Source organism: Xylona heveae (assembly GCF_001619985.1).
Source record: "Xylona heveae TC161 unplaced genomic scaffold L228scaffold_10, whole genome shotgun sequence".
Lineage (NCBI taxonomy): Eukaryota > Fungi > Ascomycota > Xylonomycetes > Xylonales > Xylonaceae > Xylona > Xylona heveae.
Window position 1 is genome coordinate 674,074 of NW_017264202.1, and position 19,740 is coordinate 693,813.

A 19,740-nucleotide genomic window follows, 5' to 3' on the forward strand; every position below is an offset into this window, starting at 1 on the left:
GAAGGCCAGTTCGAGAATTACTGTTTATCGCAACTATCTGGTCTCGTCATTTCTGGAAATGTGGTGTTTTCGTTCCCGTAACTTCCCGTGTTAGTAATATTAGTTACAAGCACACCATGCATCATAAAGATATGCCCCGCGTTGTTTAATCCTTGCTGCCCATCTAACGACATAAACTTGCAATGTTACACCATCAAGTTATTCAGACCGTGAGTTTATAATTCTTAATATATTAAAAACATGCTAAAATATGCTTACCGGTATTAGCACCTTAGGCTGAAAGCACGCCATTTGATCCCTGATTGGATACTGGGATCCGTCTCATGGCAACCACGTGGCTGTTAGAAACATGTCAACTAATGGAAATAATATCAAAAAGCTACGATAAAGACATAAAATGGCTTTGATAAGGAAGATCTCTTCGCTCCCGACAACAGTGTTACAGATACATAAGAAGTGTTTAAAACTGGTCGTCGGAGCAATTGGGCTGGATTGTTAAACACTCAGATAGGATTTGAAGGCTCAAGACATTGGTGTGCAGCTTCAATATGGGTGTCGTTTCTTGGGTTGCAAACGTAACCCGCTGGTATCCTCGGGATATGCCACGAGATGAGCGGAGACTGGTCTTCAAACTCGACTGGATGGTATTGGCTTACGCATGCCTTGCCTTTTTCACAAAATACTTGGATGTTTCGGCACTTTGTGAGAGAAGCTCTGAACGGTTGACTGCCTATGAAATTCTGCTAACCAGTGGCTGTTATATTGCAGCTAATGCTTACGTTTCCGGCATGAAGGAAGACCTCCAATTAACTGGGAATAAGCTGAATTACATCAGTGCTGCTTGTATGCAATCTGATTCTTCTGGTGGAGTTGCCTTGTGCAGCATAGACTGACCTGAATCATTGGTACCTGCTGTAGATGAGGTTGGTTACGTGGTTTTCCAAATCCCAAGCAATCTCCTTGTGACTAGGATTCCGTAAGTTTCTTCTGGCTATTTCTGGCTATGACTAGCAAGAAAATCATTTTGGAATTGAACTAATAATGAACTGGATTGCAGGGCTCAATATTATCTTCCTTCATTCGAGATATTCTGGGGTTTATTCACCCTCGGAACTGCCTTTGTTACCAGTTACAAGCAGCTGGTCGTTCTGAGGTTTTTTGTCGGCCTCAGTGCTACCTCTTGCTATATAGGATGCCTGCACGTGGTCAACTCGTAAGTCTAAGTTCCTTCAGACAGAAACAGTGAAGGGTCACAATTGACCCATAGGCCTTGCTATAGATGGTACAAGAAATCCGAGCTAGGTAGGCGCAATGCCTTATTCTGGATGGCCAACCCCATAGCAACCATGTTTGGCGGATATCTCCAGGCTGCTGCGTACAAAAACCTGGACGACCGCCACGGCTTACAAGGATGGAGGTTAGTAGGAAACTTTAGTAACAACGGAACTTTTTTTTCTCTTACAACTGAAGGCTAACTTTTATTCCTTTTAATTAAAGATGGCTTTTCGTCATTTGTTCAATCATCACGATACCCATTGCCCTACTGTAGGCTCAACCGCTGTCCGACTCCTTGCTAAAAAAACATTGTGTAACTGATTGATCTTTGTTTCAGAGGATTTTTCGTTTTCCCCGATATCCCCGAACGAACCAATACTCGCTGGCTCACAGATGCGGAGAAAGATCTCGCTCGTACACGCCTCGAAGGAAACGGTTTTAAGGCTTCTCGAGGGATCAACCGCACACTGTTGAAACGGGTGTTCCGGAGATGGGAAACCTATGCATTTGCAGCCCTGGGCGGGTGGACTGGCATTCTCAGCTACGGTGCCAGCACGCCGTTTTTGCTCTGGCTCAAGTCGCAGCCGCACAAGTATTCTATTCCCAAAGTCAACACGCTGGGCACAGTGACATCTGCCATCTCCGTCGCGTCCGCTTTGTTGGTTGCCTTTTACTCCGACATCACTGGCAGACGATGGGATTCCGCCCTCCTCGCGGGCTTCCTCATGCTTTTTACGAACTCGGTCTTGGCCGGGTGGACCGTCCCCTACGGACTCAAATTTTTCTCTTACATTTTGCTCGGAGCCTGCCATGGCGTGCAGCCTTCTATTATCACATGGACGGCAGAGACGCTTTCCGATGACATGGAGCTGCGTTCCATCATGATTGCAGTCGAGAATGTCGTTGCCGAGATTAACTATCTCCTTGTGCCTTTGGCAGGCTTCCAAGTGTCCAAGGCACCTAGGTTCAGGGGTGGTTTTATTTGGGTACGTTTTTTTCCCCTCCCCCCTCCATTCTTTCTCTCTATTCCTTTTTATTTTTTTTTTCCCCAAGTACGAATACTCAAGCAAAGAATCACCTAACAACCTGGTGTAGAGCGCAGCAACAACTGCACTGTGGCTGATCCTCTGTGGAGCTATTACGTTGATCCAACACCAAAAGCGAACCGCCTCCTCGACAACGGACGAGCCTGAGAATCCACCACCACCAATTGACGAGACCGACAACAAAGAAATCGACGATACTGGCAGTGATGCAGAGACTAAAACTCAAAGCAAAAACGCGCCAGTGGTTACCGTTCAGGATAGCCATAACTCCTGAACTTCAAAGGCCTGTGGCCCTGTGAGGCCGTGTCATTTTCTCAGACCTCTAGACCTCTACATATACCTTATATACCATACCTTTTTCTCATAGACGATACATATACTATTTTTTTTTTCCTTTATGAGAATTTTCCATCTATCCCTAACCATCTTGTGTTTTATATCTAGAGTCATCTACTAGGAGCAGTGCTGCTGTAGTAATTCCAAAAAGAAAAAAAAAAAAAAAAAGAAAACACACAGACACACACGGTATATGATACTGTATAAGTAAATTAATTTACTTATTTTGGCCTCCTAAACTTACGCATATTGCTCTGCCTACCTAGATAAGTGTCTAACCATAATTCATGAGTAAATTACAAACTTACATGAGTCTACCTAGCTAACTATTGACCTGGTCACCTTGCTCTGTACCTCCATAGAACTGTACATTATAATTTTTATCATTAATATGCATCTCTCTACAAACAAGTCAAGACTCAAGACCCCACAGCGGCTATTTCAATGTTTGATCCAAAGACATTTATTGGAGTAGTAGGCGATAGCAAGAGTATCAAGTCTGCAAAATCAAAACGCTGGAGGAAATCAGGATATTACTAAGGTCTGTATAACTATATACCAGTGTATGACATATATAACGATATTTAAAACTACGGCTCCTAACATAACAAGCCGATAGACCTTGAAAGAGCACTACTGACAAATCTGCACGCCAACCACAAAAAGACTTTTCACTTTTAATTTTATAACAAAGTCGTATTGCTTTTGTACTGATACAAGAAAAGAAATCTCTCCATTAGCTGTGATGATAAAAAGCTATACGCATAACCACCATATCGTGACGATAAACACGATCCGCGTATACTTCGGAGCAGACTAAGATAATAGACTTCATGCGCATAACCGTGATAAATGATATCCCCAGGAAAAAATGCAGCATGCCGTTTGGTAAATTGGTATTATGCAGGAAAATAGGACTGGCAAGCAAAGGGAAACGAGACAGAGGAAGAGGATAGAAGGATGGAGAGGAACGGGAATAAGAGACATAAGAAAACATGGAAAAAAAAGAAACATTGAGGATATTGCCTGTCTTCGCCAGCGAGAGACAAGGAAAGCGAATATGCCGGAGAGGGAAATGAAAAAGACGTATTACAAGAATACAATCTGACGAGAGCGCCAAGAGACGTCGTGTGAGGATTCAAGAATCCGAATGCTCCATATTCAACTCGAGGTGACGTTACTCTTCGAGCAACTTTCCTAGGATCAAACTCTGCACGACAAACTCGTCGCCCACAATCTTGACATTATTCTCAAACGGCGTAGTCAGGGGCAGAGCCTCCCCGCGTCGGCGTTTCCTTCCGGCACGTGGCTTTTCGCTGCTGTTGTTGCCGCTCCAAAGGACATTCTCTACACCTTTATCCTTTTCATCAACATATACCCAGTCCCAGCGGCAAGCGGTCGTCTCTGCAGCAATAAGCACCTGCTTAGCTGCGTCCAGACTCGGCGCTCGGGATACGCGTCTGGCCCCAAGGGCATATGTGAGAAACAAGTACGCTTTACGTCGTTCTTCGGCCTTTCCTTTACCCATGACTAGCAGGACGGACCGGCCAGAGAGGAGCCGGGGCCGCGCATCAACGGTGGCAGCAAACGTGGCAGTGTCGGCAGGATATGGCTGAAGGATGCGGGAGTGAATAGCACCACCAAGGAAGCTCGACTCGCCGGATGGCAGGAGATACGGTTGCCAGTCGATGATTCTAGTTTTTGAAATGCAGTCGTCAATCCATCTTCCGGCGAGACAAGGCAGGCCGAGGGCAAGAGCCTGAATGTACTTTGCGCGTCGAGAGTGTCTATCGGTGATGAGGCAGACGAATCCCAGCTTTTCTGCTTCTGGTGTAAGCCGGAATGGGTTCGGAGAATCACTTGGTCGAGCAGCAGCAGAATCGCTGCCAGCTTCTAGGCTGTCGATATGGAAGAGTTCATCGAACCCATCGACCAGGAGGCGTCCTCCATTGTCGGCAATGTGTCTAACAATCCGCTTCTTGGCATCGTCATCGTCGACAAATGTCACTGCAAAAGCCATGCCGGAAAACAGATTACTCGTTGGTCTAGAGATCTCTGACTTTGCCGATTTGATGCTTGCACTTTGCAGAAGCAGCGTCGTCCGTCTCGAACGAGATGAAGGAGTCGTTGGTCCCGCAGTCTCCACGGCCGGGCTTGGTCTGGACGCAATTCTGCTTGAGGGGGTATACAGGCGGTCTTTGAACTGAGCAAACATGGAATTGGTGATGTAAATGGACCCAATTGGAACGCTGATCGTCCCGGTGCTCTCTGTCAAAGGTGATCTCTGATTCCCGCTCTCCTTAATCTTTGGCACGAGAGCTACAGTGGAGTATCCGCGAATATCAGTAATAGGATAGCGCTGGTTACCTTGTGCTCCAGAGCCTGTTTGCCCTGCAGGAGTAGAGTTGCGGGATGTAAGGTCCATCCTCTCGCGGAATCCAGCAACAACGTAGTTCTGCTTTCGGAGGTTCGGGAAGTCAACTTTAACCAAGTCACCAACACGAAGGTCCAGCGATCTAAGCTTGTGACTCTCGAGTGCCACTAAAGAACCATCATCGAACCGAACTTCATACTGACTGTCCTGCATTTTAGGTTCTACAGACACTGACAAGCAAGACGCTGGGTAGAATGCGGGAAGACTTTTCCCATTGAAAAAGGCAAAGACACGATCTGGAGCCTGGACTTGCTCGTCACCGGCTGCAGCTACGTCTACCAAGCCATTTGGGATTCCGTAAGTCGAAGTTCTTTGTTCGGCTGCGGAATTGAAATGAGGCTCAGATTGTTCCCGCCCGTTCGCCAATGTCTCCGTACCAGAGCATTGCTGATCTAGTGCAATATCAGGGTTACGAGCTGCCGGTGGCAGATTTTGTGGAGGTCTAATCTTCTTCGCATTGCTCTTCCCGAGTTTGGTGCGATAAGCTGAACCCCCGCGCTTGGGGTATGCAGCATTCTTCGAAGATGCAGCGTCCTGAAGAGGTTCTGGTTTATTGGAGGTTGGGCCTGGAAGCTCCTCTTCCAGATTCTCTCTGATTTGTTCTTGCGGAGCGTCCATTGGAGCTTGGATAGGATCAGAGCTCATTACAGGGTCAGAGTCAATCTCGCTCGCGACGTGAACTCTGCCATTTACTCTTCTTCGTTTACGAGAGGGTGCAACAGGTGAGGATCCCTCGATGACCCTTTGGAACTCGTGGTCCTGCTCGGACATCACAGAGATATCTAGGTCTATCTCGGGCAGAGAATCCCGTGGAGGCGTGGGGCTTGCTGCAATCTCGCCCATTCTTCTCGGACGAGGGAAAAACTCTGAGGCTAACAGCGGATTCCTGCCCTCCAAAGCTCCCTGCTCAATTGATGGCATGATATGTGATTTTGCAGTCTCAAAATCGCTGTTTCCGGTTCCTTGTAGAAACGAAAACCTCTTAGACGTTGAAAAGGAATCGGTTTCAGCGCTTTCGACACTATCCTTGATTGCCCGTGAAGAGAAGTTTCGAGCAACAGCTAGCTTGTTCACCTCAGGAACTGAACCTTGCTGTGGGTACCGGCTGGACGCAGGACTGGTCTCCGGTATGGTTGTGTTTGTATTATCGATGCGATCGACACTGGACGAATAGCACTGTGAACCACTTGGAGTATTCCAATTCCCATGGCATCCAGGTAATTGCGCCGGCGCAGGATGGTGTGGAACAGTGCCAGCAGATATGATATTGTTGATATTTGGTCCCTGGTTATCACCGCCCTTCTGCAGCATTGGCTTCGCACCGCGCCTTTCTTGGTCCTTGACTTCATCGGAAACGCGAAAAAGGCGGTCATTGTTGTACTGTGTACTCTTTTCTGTCGGGCTGCTGTGTGTAAGAGGCGGGGGAAGGGATGAGCTGATGATATTTGCCGGCATCAAATATTCTCCTTTGCGGGCTTTATCATCCCGTAGACGAATATCTGGCTGGGACTGGCTAACAAATAAAGAAGACCCGACAGAGGACGGTAGCGCAGGAGTATCTGGTGGTGGCGGTGATGAACGGGCCAGGGGGCTTTTGGCCGCCGATATAGAGGGCTGAGAATCCGCAACCGCAAAAGTCTGTACCGTATCATCCTGCGAATAGGACGATGAATGTAATGCTCCATTTTGATGTACTCCCTTGAAGCGCCGCTGCGATGCATTTGCACGCAATGATGTCGACCTGCTATGGCGAGATACAGTGGGTGTCTCATGAGAATTTGTGACTTGATGGTTTCGATCACGATTTGTGGAATCTGGTATTTGCACTTCAGTTCGGTCGATATCCTGCTCGTCCGGATCAGATTGCAGTCCATTCTCGCCCTCATTTTCCGTATCACTGTTGCCATCAACAGGCTCGGAGGAAGACCTTTGAGAATTTGCTTTATTTTCAGCTTCTCTCTGGACAGAGACTCGCCCGCTGCTTCTCTCCTGTGCCTGTTCACTAGAATGTCGCCGTGGGACGGTTATCGCCTTGAGAGCCTCTGTATTCTTTGCATCTATTTTTGCCTGCCTCCGGCGCCGAGCTTGACGTTCCTCCCAAGAATCAAATTCGTCGTCAGAGGAGTTGTTGTCCCGTTCTGAGGAGTGCTGTTGTCGGTCACGTTCAGCCTGAGAATCTTTCATTGAAACATAGTCATTCGATGGTTCGCCAATGATGTGACGCATCCGATTTGGCGCAGGCATTAAGGGCGAGGAACTTGCAGCCAGGCCAGGTGAATTGAACTTTCTATGGATGTCAGGCGATGGTCGCTCAGGGTCGGAAAAGGGTCCATGTTGAACTGGAGACGTAGGTGCTTGTGTTTGCTTGAATAACTGGCTCAATGGCATGATACCATTTGGCGTAGCTCCCTTACGACCAAATATGTCGAATGGCAGTCTTGGTGTGTCTGCCAAATTCTGGACTTCCTCCGAAAAGTTCAGATGGTTTGGCACCGGCCCAGGAGTAACCGGCATGAATCCACCGCGCTCCAAGGCCAATGAATCATATGGTTGAGGTTTGTCATTGGTATTGTTTGCTTGGGACTTTCCCCCGTCAAAGGCTCCCATCAGGTCTATCTGGCTCGTACCATCATCGAGGGTCTGCGGGGGTGACGAAGTACGAATCTCTTTCGCTCCGTAAGCTTCTCCAGCTATATTCCCTTCGCTAAAAGTCGCCGCATTTGCAGCAAACTCTTTGTAGACCCACGATCCAAGCGGTTGGGTATCGCCATCGGAGATGGTGCCGCCGACCGAAGGGGAGAAGGACTGGGGCATCTTCCTATGCTGCGACTCTTGCACAGTGCTAGGCAGGAGAGGCTGGGAGTGGGAATGCCTCGATCTCGAGATTGCTTGAGTCGCGCTCGCAATTGATGTCTGTTCTGTGGCCGACTCTATCGGGGAGTGTGTCGGGCGATCTGTGGGATTTCTGGCTTGTGGCGACAGTCGTGGGCCATGTGCGCTGAGTCCGCACAGAGCCACATCCAGTTGATCGCTGCGGCGACGATTGTTGGCGAGTCGTCCTGGTGATGATAGATCCTGCCCAAGGTCATGGTAGAAGTTGAACGGGTCATTCTGGGGGCTTAGCAAATTCGGGCGCGCTTCCCTCTGATCCTACAGGGAAGATGCGGTCAATGCAAGTCGCTAGAGATGCATAATCGCACGCCTCACGTTTCTTCTCCGTAGACGCGTGCAAAGGTTGGCAAACTTACCGTCATACAGGCCAGGACATCCTTTTTCAGCTGAGAAAAATCGACACTATCGGTTTGCGTATCCATTGTCATGCTGCATTGCGTCCGTATAGTGTTGGACATGCAATTTAGTCAATGCTCTTTCAGTCAAATTGTAATAATTAGACGCCTCGATTCGTGAGGCGCGCCTCAGTCTAAATTGCTTTCCGCATTGGGTAACGTCCAGTGTCGCGTGTTCATGTGCTCGCATTTAATGACTTCAACGATAGCACCGCCTTCATTACTCTCGGTTTCAATGGTTTTATTTTCATCCGTTGAGCAATAATCTTTGGTCTCTTGCTGTAGAACTTTAGTTTCTCAATTATAAGATCCTCTAATAAGTGGGTTGCAAAAAAATAAATAAATAAATAAATAAAAATTAAAACTGGGTGGTGGAGCATCTTTGGCCAGGCTAAATCAATTTACGCTTGCTCGGACTCATGTGTGAGTATTACCACGCGTAAATAATAATCCAAAAGCCCCGAAAATAAATACAAAAAAAAGACGAGGCAATTCAAAATTTGATAATCTGAGTTCCATGATTATTGTAATTCTTCAAACCTTTTAAAGTAATTTCAAGCTGACATGAAAGCATACTATCCAAACATAATGCAGCATGCTCCTTTGTTATCCCATTGAACAGGCATGCATTCATGTCGATCCAAAAATGGAGCAGCAGACCTGCTTCCTTTTAAGTGGCCTATACTATGAATCCTTAAGAAAGGCAAATATAAAAAAATTTTTATATAAAAAAAAGTAATCCCAAAAAGCTAAGCCCCCACGCTGATTCGAACAACGGACTTGTGGATGGTAGCTCAGCCGTATTCGGCTAACTGCAATCCAACACTCTACCACTGAGTTATGAGGGCTGTACTTGTTGAAAGAGCCGAGGATATAATGAAATATATCCTGTATGCAAGTCAATCCTCAAATTGTCCCGCTGGTGAATCGTTTCGGCGAGAGCCAGTTTGACGTTTCTGACGCTGTCGACACAGGTATATAAGAAGTTCCTCGCGGGGTATAAAAGTAAAAATTCCACAGAAGAAGAGAAGGGGATTGTGGCCGACTTTTTTTTCCTGAACTTCTTATCGCATTGATGGAACATGGGGAAGACAACCCGGTTTTGGCAGAATTTTGAAACTCAGGTCCTTATTTTCATTGAGCTGTACTTTTTCATAGTCGTGTCCGATATAATATTTTCCTTATTCGAAAGTTGTATGGAGATACAATGCAATGTAGAGTACAAAAATAAAATACATGAAAAGAGTCTAAATGCTTGCGTTATGAACCCATAAAAGAGGTGATTGGGAGGTATAAATAACAGCAGAGAATTCACCACATCGATGCATTGAAATTCCCCTATTGGCGACATAGTATGTTCCGGTCCAGAGTTGTGGACAATATTGCGACAAGATATAACCATACCATGCCTATGGGCATGTGATGTGGCCCAGAAATAACCGCCTCCTGACAAACATGCCATAGCTTTTTGTCCTGCTCCAGCGCCATGAACATCCATTCAGGCCCATCTTATAACTTTTGGCGCAACTCAAAGTAATGCCAATACGTCCACTCCTGGCTTTTGAAGCGGTCGAGTTTTTATCTCTTCAAGCCACGTCGCTCAGCGTTTCTGAGCTTCCGCTCGCCCAGCTTCCTCCACGCCACGAATCGGTCGCCGCGCTTGAACTTTGGTGTCTTGACACCAGCACGTTCAGCAGCACGGCCAATCTCCCAGTTAGCCTCACGGTACATATAACCGGGCCGTAACTCGAGTTGCATCGGCCGGCCCTTGCGGGCGGACTTCTTCGACCGACGAACGTCAACGACGGTGTTGCCCTTGGCAACAAGGTCATGGTCGACAGCACCCTCAATATCAGCAAAGCCAGGATCCAGCGCCTTCGCCGCATCGGTTATTGGTAGGGCGTTCATGCCGAGTTTTCGCTTGCGCGCCGCATGCTGTGGGTATGGAAGGGTATCTTTACGGTCGAAAACAACGCCAATGTACTGGCGCTTAGGGTGCTTCAGGGGATCGCGGTAGTATTTGACGTAGCCGTGGGCAGTAGAGAAAATCGTGTGGTCGCGGCCCATGCCACAGTTCTCGCCGGGGAACCAGTGGGTGCCGCGCTGGCGGAAAATGATGTTTCCGGGGATAACATATTGCTCTGATGCGTTTTAGTAATGGTTCGTACAAGAGAGTTCGACATTTGGGAAATGAATGGATAAAGAGAAACCAGTTTTAAGCAGATACAACGTACCTCCAGTCTTCTTTGCACCCAATCGCTTTCCGGGTCCGTCCTTGGCACCATTGGCGCGTCCGGATTGTGCGTGCGAGGCATTACGAGAGAAGATCAGCGACGGAGAGATCTTCGTGCTCGGCGCCCAATTTAATCGAGAAAGAATGGCTGAGTTGCTGCTACTTCTTTGCGGAGCAGGAGCGAAGGTGGAATATGAAGATGTTGACGAGGATGTTTGGCTCGTTGCCCGTTGGGCAATTGCCCGCATGCAGGGCCTCCCTACCCGGGGGAGAAGCATGATTGGATGTATGCAGGCGAATGCCTTGAGGGACGATGACAATCAAAGCCCGATCGTGGAAGCTAGACCTCTTGTCAAGAGTCTGTGATAATGCGGTTCATCCACATCTTTTGGGCGATTTCCGAAATCGGTCACGTGCACTGAGTTTGTTGGTGGCGCACGGGCCAAGTGTATATCGAAGTCGACACGGTTGGCATAATTAACCACCTTGATTTATACTATTACACTGGGGCTTGTATTTTCAACCAGTCAAACATATTATAGCAAGTTGAATTCAATTGGCTTATTGTTATTAGTGCAAATATGCGCTCTATCATTTCGCTCATAATATCTTTCCTTTGCCTTGCGCTCAGCGCGCAGGCTCAATTCCAATTCTTCGAGCAGATGTTTCAAGGCGGCGGACATGGGCATGCGCAGGCGCAGCCCCAGAACGTCGCGAGCGACTCGGATTGGTATCAGCGAACATATAATGAAGGTATGTATCTAAGAGCTATTCCCTGGGTTCGGCATCTGTCTCAAGATCACTTGCGCTGACGCAATCTAGCCCACTGCACAAACTACCTTTGCCCGGGAACTCTCTCGTGTGTGCATTTCCCACATCATTGCCCCTGTGCATGGCCGTCGAATGAAGACAAGATCGAATTGGGCGAGGGCAGTGCCGTTTGCGCATCCAAAGGCGGATACAAAGCAGGAGAAATGGCCCGCAAGGTCGAGCTGGCTAGAAAGGGCTTATTATGATTTTTTTGAAGGCACTCGTGCCATTTTTGATATATGCATAGATTTAGAACGCATGGCCCCGGAGTTGAACCAGCTTTAGGCAGTTATTTGGATTCATTAGCACTGCGTTTTGCAGCACAGAGCAGGCGGTTGTTCGATTCTGAGCCTGGCGTATGCTCATGGCGCCTGGTGCTCCTCAATTAGACCACCGAACGAGGCTTTTCCTAGGATAGATATTCAACTGAAAACTATAATTAAAGAGTCTCTTAAACCAAATATATTGAATTTAAGTAAATATCTCCTATAAATTCATGTCATGCAGCCTAGGCAGCTTCTCTCATATCCGTCATTGGCCTTTGGACGCTGAAGCTGGACGTGTCCGAAAAAGGAAATATAGGCGAAAACCATAGATTTGCCGCTCCGTCAAAAGTTTCCCATGAAGCGCTACCGAAATCTATCAGCCATCGCAAAATATTCGACCTCCAACGTCCTCGTTCAATCCGTCGCAGAAAAACCCCTCCCAAAAAGCCGTCAATATGCATCTCATGTACACTATGTCGCCCGAGGGCAAGCGCGTCTACACCCTCAAGAAGGTCAAGGATGGCGAGGTCACCAAGTCCGCCCACCCTGCCCGTTTCTCTCCCGACGACAAGTACTCAAGGTGAGATTTTACACCGATTTTTCTAAACCATTTGGAGTTGGAGCCGCATTCTCAAGACCCTATGCGCGAATATCTTGTCAATGCGGTTTGAAGTGCAGGGTTTTTTCTTTAAAAAGTATGTTGGCACAGGCTAATGCGGGTTATTTTCCAGACATCGGGTTACCCTTAAGAAGCGCTACGGTCTGCTTCTGACGCAGCAGAGTACGTTCCAGACTTTCTCTTATTTCTGATTTCTATTTTCGGTCGATCCGGGCGGGTTATAAGACAAATTGTGCTCTTGGGCTCCGAGGTCTTGACTATCCCTGCGATACCTACAGGAGTCTCTACCGGGGCAGCTACGTCGTCTTACAAGACCCGTTGGTCTTCTGCATGACAGAACTGGCGGAATCACATTTTGTTTGAATATATGGCGCAGGAAGGATTTATCCTATTATTGAACCGATACTGACTGCCTTTCGCACACAGACAACGCTAAGGCTGCCACCTCCTAAATCTTTCCAGACACCTCAATGTGACGTAAAAGACGGAATAGGCAGGCGGTTGGGAAACAATCTCCTTCAGTTATTTTTTTGGGCGTTGGTGTTCGGGAACGAAGATGGCTCGAAAAGCTTTGTTTATACCGGGTGTTCAGAATAACATGTAGAGAGGCATGGAATTACTCCGTCCACCTTCGCATCTCTCCTGGAAAAAGACCGTTTTTGACTTTTCTTTCAATGAATTGACTCTGTTTAAACCTCAAAATCATGCTTTTGTGATTCCTACATAACGTATATGACAAGTGTACGAATTTTCCCAAATCTGACCAACGCCTTGATTGGACAACGATATCAAGGGCCCAAGAATTCAAGCGAAATAGCAAAAGAAATCCTATCATGACTACCCACAAAAGACTTATGCAATGCACGCAAACAAGCTAAAAATCCTCCCAAAATCCATAATCGCGGCCTTAATTACCTCTTTCTTGAATTGACATTTCTGCCAGCTCCAACCCGGATCCTTCCACCGCTGGAAGCCCTCTCCCCCGTCAGAATACCGGGCAGAAAGTCGTCATCCATCAAGTTTCTCTCCCGGCGAGCTTGTCTTTCTTGCGTCGTCTTTGCTGTAATGTACTCTTTCTGATCCTCGGCCAAGAGGAGGGACTGTCCCCAGCCGCCTTTGCCGCCACCAGACGTGATCTTGCCGTTAGCAGAGCCGGCAACGGGTTTCGGGATACTGTATTTCTCGCCCCGTGTGTTCCACTGCATGTTCTTCTTAAGATGCAGCTTGAACTCGCCCGTTTGTTGGTTTGTGGTGCACGATACGCGGGTTAGTGTCGGCTTGCCGCACCTGGGACAGAATTGCTTCGACATATCTTTACAGATTTGGAAGCAGGCGTGGCAGCGGAGGACATAAGTCTTTACCTGCTTGACGCGCTGCAAGGAAGGTGAAAGAAGATTCAGATTTACCTGCAGAAGAACGTTCTGCATAGCAAAATCGGACGTGATGGTTGCCACTTGCATCGTCTTGGGCTCGGGGCCAGATGCAACGGCGGTCTCGGCATCCTTAGCCTGCCGCTTCTTGATATTCGAAGGTGTGATCCAACCTCCATCAGATTCGGATCCAGAGTCCGCCTCTACCTCCTGCTTGGCAGCAGATTTTTCCTCAGCAGGCTTTTCAGGAATAGACTTGGGCTCGTTCTGGGCTTCGGACGAAATATGGGTGTCGCTTAATCCTTGAGTAATTTGTTCCGTGGTGGCAGTTTTGGTATCCGCGGCCAAATTCGAGGGTGTCTGTTCCGATTCCGGCTTTTCTTTCGTCTCGTCATTTTGGGGTTCCTGCTGTGCAGAAGCGCTCTCTGAAGCAGTGCAAGCCTGTTCGGATGCCTCGGCCTTCTGATCTCCTTCAGCAGCGGGTTGTTCGCCTTCCGTCTTCTTCACCGGAGGGGATCCGTTCACACGCTTCTGGCCAGGAACCCTTCTTAGCCGCCAATCGCCTTCATTTCGCTCGCACTCAATTTCATAGGCCAATGCGAGGATGTAGATATCAGGTTTGCTCAGAACAGCCAGATCACCGGTTCGACGTGAGAAATCTTGAATGAACTTGATGCTTTCGGGCTTCGGATGCCGGAGAGTTAGAAATGGAAGGAGCGTAGTCTCGATTCTTGTCCGTGCTGCCTGGTCTCGAATTTCGGAAATGATCGAGGGGACAGTGACAAGTTGTTCAGATTGGGCGAGAAGCGTCGACACGGCAGGCTCATTTTTGATGATCGGTCCTGCATCAAGGATGACAGTGTGGACTTTTTTCGGAGTATCCATATTTACTTCAAGTAGATATCTCCTTGGGTTGAGTATATCTGAAGTGGTGGCAGGAGGGTTTTGTGCGGGGGTGTTTGTCGAGGAAATTCTGCGGATTGAACAAGAGTTGGTGGATCTTTTTCTCTCACCGCCTTCGCGCCTTCCCTCCGAGGGGCTCGTTCGAAAGATTTTACGGCTCGTTACAACGTCCAACAACGCAACTCTGCCCCGCTAACATCGTTGACATCAACATCAGTAATCTTCTATATCCAGATCCTAATTATTTGGCTGACCCCGCTGAGATTGATGGACTTTAGAAATAATGATTTCATGTCCTTCTCGATAATCTAGGCTCTTGAATAATGCTGTCATTATGTGGTTTTACAGCGAGATCTGGAACGAAACAGTTCAGGTTGGCTGGCTGTCACATGCTCTTTGCCTTTCAGTCGTGATTTCTTCTGTTAATTGTTTTGTTCGGCTGGGCTGGCCTGACATAACCGTTCTCATCAATGGCCACCAAATTATTTGCGTAGCAGGATGATGTCCCCAGTAAGGCCTGAATCTACGCTATAGTGCTGGCATCATTAACAGCGCTAGTACCTCTGCTTACAGGCCTAAGTCTTACTGTATCTCGATCCCCAACGACCCGAAAGCTTTCTAGAAACCTGATCTGCCGGTTTGTTTCTTGCAAAGAATACTCGTGGTGGGATGGTTCTACAGTAAAACCCAACACTAGTAGATCTACCGCTTTCAAGTGAAAATGATGCAGTTGAAGCGTCATTGTCGAGAATGAAGTGTATCCGTTTCTGAAAAAGCAGCGCGCTAAGTTGGCGAGTGAACCTCACTGGTTTCGAAGAATCAAGTCATCATCTTCAATATCATCTCCGCGAGATCAAGTCTAGACACATGGCGGAGGCGGAGGAGTATTTGCAAAGATACATGGCCCAGGCGCGGAGTCCCGGAGGGGCCGAACAATGTGACATCGCCAACGGCGCCAGCGGGAGACCACTGATTCAGTAACCGTAGGTAAAGGGGGATCTAACCAACCGTGATGAGCTAGTTAACGATCGAATACGTGTCTTATGCAGAATTGCCGCCATTTTCAGGCTCTCGCCAAGAAGAATAAGCGCCAATGCCGGACATGTTTCCGCATGCAACCAGCAGAAACAAGAGCCAAGAACAACATGGGTAATTTCCACCGAGCCTTTTCTCTGAATAGTAATGCTTTGGTCACAAGAGAACAAAAAGATACTCCTGTAGCGTAGTTCAAATTGATATAGCATACAGTGGTTTCTGGAATTCTTTAGTTCGGCTGCCAGATATATAGAGGAGCAGCAGTCGCGTAGACCTCTGCCTGGGAAATGTTGTTTATCACATTATTATGGCCTATCTTAGTCTCTCTAAGCATCAAGTCCAATAAGTGCAACGATGTATCGTTGAGATCGCCTTAAGCACATTCAAGGGTCGAAGTTCAGGTGGAACTACACTGCGGATCTTCCCGCATAGTTTACCGCTGAATTTCAGGGGTTTCCTGCTTGGCGAGACCCTACGCCACAACACCAAGGACTGTGCCACCGTGAGTTTCCTTCAGTACCGCACTTTTGCACGACAGGAGCTGATGAACATCTAAAATTGTCGTAGCTGCGGAATGTTTGATCTCTGCGAATGTTGCTTCGAGGCAGGTCATAGCTGTGAGAAAGATTCCCACGCCATGGTTGTCAGTTTCTGCGCTGTTGACTGTTCCGCCAAATCTCTCGCGGCTGGCGACTGCGAGCGCATTGTCCGAGAAAGGTTATAAGTATCAATGGGCAATTTGTAATGAGTGTGGGGCAGCTGCTAAACAAGGACGACTCTACCGTAAGTGCTGGATTTTCCATGCTGTCGCTGATGTCTCAGCTGACAAGTAATTTTGCCAGACTGCTGCAATTGAGAGGGGGATGAGCTCGAAATATGCCACGCTTGCTGTATATGCGAGCGGAGTTCGATTCGGCTTCCCTGCCAAGCACACACCCCAATTGCTCTTCGCAGGGGATATTTACCCACGTCAAAAGGGCCTGAGCCAAGCTTAAATCAACTGCTCATCTCGTGTAATGAGACCCAGCAAGACGTCCTGTAGCTCCACTGCAAGTAACCCATTCCGTGGAGACTTTTTCTGGCTTCGGATTGAGTAATCTTCTGCACATTCTGTCCATCGGGTCACAGCCTGGCCTACAGCGACTACTTCGACAGACTGTTCCCAATGCGATAATGATTGACTGTAATGTTTGCATGACTTGCTAGCGTGGCGCATCTGAGCAAAGCAAAATGACGGGATACCCTGCTCGAAGCTGCAGGTCCTGCGTCTGCCATGGCACAGTTTCCGCCTCGCATTCTATCGGACCGACATCAGCGACAACATTGGTCAGTTAGTTGGTGAAAAGGGGGATGAGGGCAGCGTTCGATGACTAAGCTGTTCTTGCGGTGGCCACTTGGGGAGCTTCTCCTTCTTTCTCAACCACCCGATGGAACTGCCCCTTTACAGGGATGAGCCATTGCCGCAGCTGTCGGAGATTTCTGGGAAGGCAAGCTAGGCCTTGTTGCCTCGCTGCCTCGTCCCCCCTTGTCCTGCGCCGTGGTGGTTGCTCAACCATGCTCCGATAGCTTGGACTCGGCACTACTTACCTCAGGGACTCGAGCAACTTCTCCTAGCGAGTTTGCGCAGCTCAGCTTAATTCAACCACGAACAACGCGGCATCTATCGATGTGAGCTGCATTGAACCTGATCTGGGACGGTGTGGCTCTGAGGCTACTGTTCAAAGTCAAGCTGCACCAATCATCCGCAAGAGACTGGTCCATTCCCAGGCACTAATTTTCACAGAGTTTCCGGGCGAGCGAGACTTGACATGGTACCTGGAAACCTCTCTTGTCAACCTTTGCTCATGATGAATTGGGAAAGAACGGGATAGAATCCAAGAATAAACTTGCTCTTATATGATTCCAAGAAGGATTGAAATGATGCTTGGCGTTACAACGTTTGAAGTACAACCTCTTCAAGCAGTCCTTGAGACGGAAATTGCTCCTACTCGATCCTCTATCAGTCAGCACAGCAACCAAATTTGACTCAATTTTGCCATACAAAAGGAACCCGTTTTAATTATGCTTCGTCTTTCGTTTTCAGATATGTCTTTTTATCTCTCTTGATTATTGCTTTTCCCTCTTTTGCATTTGCAGCACCACGAGCAGTTCATGCAGGAAAACATATTCTCGGGTATACTTCGGCCAGTGATATGGTTGATCCGGATATGGAGACCTGGAACGCGGCTCGATGGTTCGCGCTCCATGCATGTGTCCCTGCGGGCCGAACCGCTGCGGCTTAAACGCTCCGAGATCCTGGTGCACGCTTTTGAGCTTGACTGCCGGCGCCCTAACTATTTCTCGATTTAGTTTTCGTCAATCTAGATTGCATTGCACCGTCTCTTTTCTGATCGGCACATACTCTCTCCCTTGCTGAGACGCAGACTGGCCCCTTTTCCGGTGGTGGCATTGCTCTTCTCTTTCGTGCCAGAGATCTATTGCTTTGCTAATTTGACAAGACGTTGCCTTTCAAATTGCGTTGCGCTAGCTGACTGGGTCGGGGCCCGTCCGCGTTTTGCCTGCAATTTCACATTCTCTCAGTTATTTGGAACGAAATCGAGGCTAGGGATTTCTTCTCACCGGAAAGAACATATCTGCCAGAATGTCCTCTGCAAAATCTTATTGTCCACGCTCGCCTCGAAAATGCTTTGCACCCCTCCGTCACCCTCACATTTTCAGGCACGCATTTATTTTGGCCACAGAAGGTAGGGCGGTCCGCCACTCCCAAAGCATAGGCTGCTGGGGCTGGCGTCTGCTTTATGTCAAAGCTGGAAAACGAAGTCGGCCATCTCGCTGATGGCTTCATGCACGATGGTAACCTGCAGGTATTTAGCAACTTTAAAATGACCCCTTGATTCAAACATCAATAGGGGACATAGTCTGCTGGCGCGTCCAGCCGTTCTGTTCCATTTCCGTGCCTTGGCTAGGGCATGCTCAGGTCTTCTACCTCTAATCGTCGGCAATGCAGGTGTCCGGTTTCGTGTCTTCTCTCAAAATCCGGCGGCTTGAAAGCCGAGATATTTCCAACGGCAACCACTCCCTCCAGACGACAGACATTGAACAAAATAATCGACGCAAAAGATGCAGATCCAAGATTTCTAGGGTTTTGCAAGACCTCAACGGCGGTCCTACGATATGAGATTGAAGCCTTACACACGCAATACGGTTCATTCTTCCCCTTCCATTCCAGCCCTAGTCTGCTACGAGAAGGCCCCCTAAAGGAGACCATATCGGTTAGGCAGGGCTCATGGACCAGCAGTTCGGGCTACGGCCTACCGAGCACAGATCATTATAGTGCACCTACTACGGAGCTGGCTGGTCTTGCTATCCCTTTCCGTCCGATCTGCACGGTCCAGCAGTTCGGCGATTCGTTGTTGAGAAGAATTATGGGATTTGCCATTTCCCGTTCGGTCTAGGACGCGGCATGATGAACGCTGCAGTTGGCTTGATCAAACCAACGAAAGGAGCTCGTATTGTACCTTCTACATTCCATTTACTGATGCAGCACAATCATACGGGAAAATGGTCCATCAACTTGCTAAAGTTATAGAAAGTTTGGGAACCAATGGTTGATTCCGTTCGTCCCGCGCAGCTCCACTCATGGTTGGAATGACAGCATTAAATCCAGCACACCCAGCTATGAATAATACCAAAGTCCATGTCACACTAAATGAACCAGGGGCGGAATGGCGCTTGGATTTTGTTGTCACCTCTATATTCGAATTGATGGACTTAAATGTCGCTCTACTCTTGGCTCGACCGGCCCAATATTTGGCATCAGGGAGGATGGTACTGCCATTTTGCCTTCTACTAATAATATAACACGATCTGAGGAACTCTAAGATGCCACTTTATCCAAGTTGTTAATCATCTTGATCAGAAGGTTGACTGATCCCCTGAAATTTCGTCCCAAAGACATCGGCACAATGCCTTTTGAACGTATGTATCTTCAGATCCAGGTTCCTATTGGTGTACGCTATTTGGCTGGCCAGCTACTGCCAAAGAGATCGATATAGGAAACTCTTCCTTCAGCCCGAGCCTGGCGATTTGCTCGATAATACCCATACCCCTGTGACTGCCCATGCCT

The 19,740-nt window shown here is 48.1% G+C and overlaps 8 protein-coding genes and 1 non-coding gene across 9 annotated transcripts; 4 read left to right on the top strand and 5 right to left on the bottom strand.

Annotated features, from left to right (window-relative positions):
* Positions 1-163: 163 nt before the first annotated feature.
* On the top strand, positions 164-2,677 carry L228DRAFT_232976 (pantothenate transporter). The gene is made up of 9 exons (XM_018330613.1): positions 164-209; positions 268-702; positions 769-843; positions 919-976; positions 1,058-1,213; positions 1,280-1,417; positions 1,498-1,545; positions 1,613-2,261; positions 2,371-2,677. Exons 2-9 carry the CDS (start codon positions 549-551, stop codon positions 2,593-2,595), a joined length of 1,503 nt encoding a protein of 500 aa, XP_018185929.1. The 5' UTR covers positions 164-209; positions 268-548; the 3' UTR covers positions 2,596-2,677.
* A 588-nt stretch (positions 2,678-3,265) lies between these two features.
* Positions 3,266-3,744, bottom strand: L228DRAFT_26818 (hypothetical protein). Its single transcript, XM_018335089.1, has one exon. The coding sequence runs from the start codon at positions 3,652-3,654 to the stop codon at positions 3,394-3,396; it is 261 nt and encodes an 86-aa protein (XP_018185930.1). The 5' UTR covers positions 3,655-3,744; the 3' UTR covers positions 3,266-3,393.
* Positions 3,353-8,286, bottom strand: L228DRAFT_250060 (hypothetical protein). The gene has a single exon (XM_018333234.1). It carries the CDS (start codon positions 7,903-7,905, stop codon positions 3,835-3,837), a length of 4,071 nt encoding a protein of 1,356 aa, XP_018185931.1. The 5' UTR covers positions 7,906-8,286; the 3' UTR covers positions 3,353-3,834.
* An 844-nt stretch (positions 8,287-9,130) lies between these two features.
* On the bottom strand, positions 9,131-9,226 carry L228DRAFT_t115. Its single transcript has one exon. It is a non-coding gene; the product is annotated as a tRNA-Cys (tRNA).
* Positions 9,227-9,501: 275 nt separating this feature from the next.
* On the bottom strand, positions 9,502-10,955 carry L228DRAFT_285087 (ribosomal protein L27). Its single transcript, XM_018336301.1, has 2 exons — positions 10,613-10,955; positions 9,502-10,519 (listed from the first exon to the last, which is right to left on the bottom strand). The coding sequence occupies exons 1-2, from the start codon at positions 10,887-10,889 to the stop codon at positions 9,957-9,959; spliced, it is 840 nt and encodes a 279-aa protein (XP_018185932.1). The 5' UTR covers positions 10,890-10,955; the 3' UTR covers positions 9,502-9,956.
* A 169-nt stretch (positions 10,956-11,124) lies between these two features.
* On the top strand, positions 11,125-11,834 carry L228DRAFT_250062 (hypothetical protein). Its single transcript, XM_018333235.1, has 2 exons — positions 11,125-11,364; positions 11,434-11,834. The coding sequence occupies exons 1-2, from the start codon at positions 11,193-11,195 to the stop codon at positions 11,625-11,627; spliced, it is 366 nt and encodes a 121-aa protein (XP_018185933.1). The 5' UTR covers positions 11,125-11,192; the 3' UTR covers positions 11,628-11,834.
* Positions 11,835-12,064: 230 nt separating this feature from the next.
* On the top strand, positions 12,065-13,004 carry L228DRAFT_250064 (Nop10p-domain-containing protein). The gene is made up of 3 exons (XM_018333236.1): positions 12,065-12,267; positions 12,419-12,468; positions 12,733-13,004. The coding sequence occupies exons 1-3, from the start codon at positions 12,143-12,145 to the stop codon at positions 12,756-12,758; spliced, it is 201 nt and encodes a 66-aa protein (XP_018185934.1). The 5' UTR covers positions 12,065-12,142; the 3' UTR covers positions 12,759-13,004.
* A 213-nt stretch (positions 13,005-13,217) lies between these two features.
* On the bottom strand, positions 13,218-14,561 carry L228DRAFT_213480 (putative 20S-pre-rRNA D-site endonuclease nob1; the record flags this gene model as incomplete). Its single annotated transcript, XM_018329987.1, has 1 exon — positions 13,218-14,561. The coding sequence occupies one exon, from the start codon at positions 14,559-14,561 to the stop codon at positions 13,218-13,220; it is 1,344 nt and encodes a 447-aa protein (XP_018185935.1).
* Positions 14,562-18,473: 3,912 nt separating this feature from the next.
* Positions 18,474-19,161, top strand: L228DRAFT_26857 (hypothetical protein). Its single transcript, XM_018335159.1, has one exon. It carries the CDS (start codon positions 18,584-18,586, stop codon positions 19,067-19,069), a length of 486 nt encoding a protein of 161 aa, XP_018185936.1. The 5' UTR covers positions 18,474-18,583; the 3' UTR covers positions 19,070-19,161.
* The last annotated feature ends 579 nt before the right edge of the window (positions 19,162-19,740 follow it).

Bases quoted from the DNA above. Each gene is read 5' to 3' on its own strand.
- L228DRAFT_232976 (XM_018330613.1), top strand. From the start codon at position 549: ATGGGTGTCGTTTCTTGGGTTGCAAACGTAACCCGCTGGTATCCTCGG. The intron at 977-1,057 runs GTAAGTTTCTTC...ACTGGATTGCAG, and splicing joins CTCCTTGTGACTAGGATTCC to GGCTCAATATTATCTTCCTT. The intron at 1,214-1,279 runs GTAAGTCTAAGT...GCCTTGCTATAG, and splicing joins TGCCTGCACGTGGTCAACTC to ATGGTACAAGAAATCCGAGC.
- L228DRAFT_26818 (XM_018335089.1), bottom strand. From the start codon at position 3,654: ATGTTTTCTTATGTCTCTTATTCCCGTTCCTCTCCATCCTTCTATCCT.
- L228DRAFT_250060 (XM_018333234.1), bottom strand. From the start codon at position 7,905: ATGCCCCAGTCCTTCTCCCCTTCGGTCGGCGGCACCATCTCCGATGGC.
- L228DRAFT_285087 (XM_018336301.1), bottom strand. From the start codon at position 10,889: ATGCTTCTCCCCCGGGTAGGGAGGCCCTGCATGCGGGCAATTGCCCAA. The intron at 10,520-10,612 runs GTACGTTGTATC...AAAACGCATCAG, and splicing joins GGGTGCAAAGAAGACTGGAG to AGCAATATGTTATCCCCGGA.
- L228DRAFT_250062 (XM_018333235.1), top strand. From the start codon at position 11,193: ATGCGCTCTATCATTTCGCTCATAATATCTTTCCTTTGCCTTGCGCTC. The intron at 11,365-11,433 runs GTATGTATCTAA...GACGCAATCTAG, and splicing joins TCAGCGAACATATAATGAAG to CCCACTGCACAAACTACCTT.
- L228DRAFT_250064 (XM_018333236.1), top strand. From the start codon at position 12,143: ATGCATCTCATGTACACTATGTCGCCCGAGGGCAAGCGCGTCTACACC. The intron at 12,268-12,418 runs GTGAGATTTTAC...GTTATTTTCCAG, and splicing joins CCCGACGACAAGTACTCAAG to ACATCGGGTTACCCTTAAGA. The intron at 12,469-12,732 runs GTACGTTCCAGA...TTTCGCACACAG, and splicing joins TCTGCTTCTGACGCAGCAGA to ACAACGCTAAGGCTGCCACC.
- L228DRAFT_26857 (XM_018335159.1), top strand. From the start codon at position 18,584: ATGCTCAGGTCTTCTACCTCTAATCGTCGGCAATGCAGGTGTCCGGTT.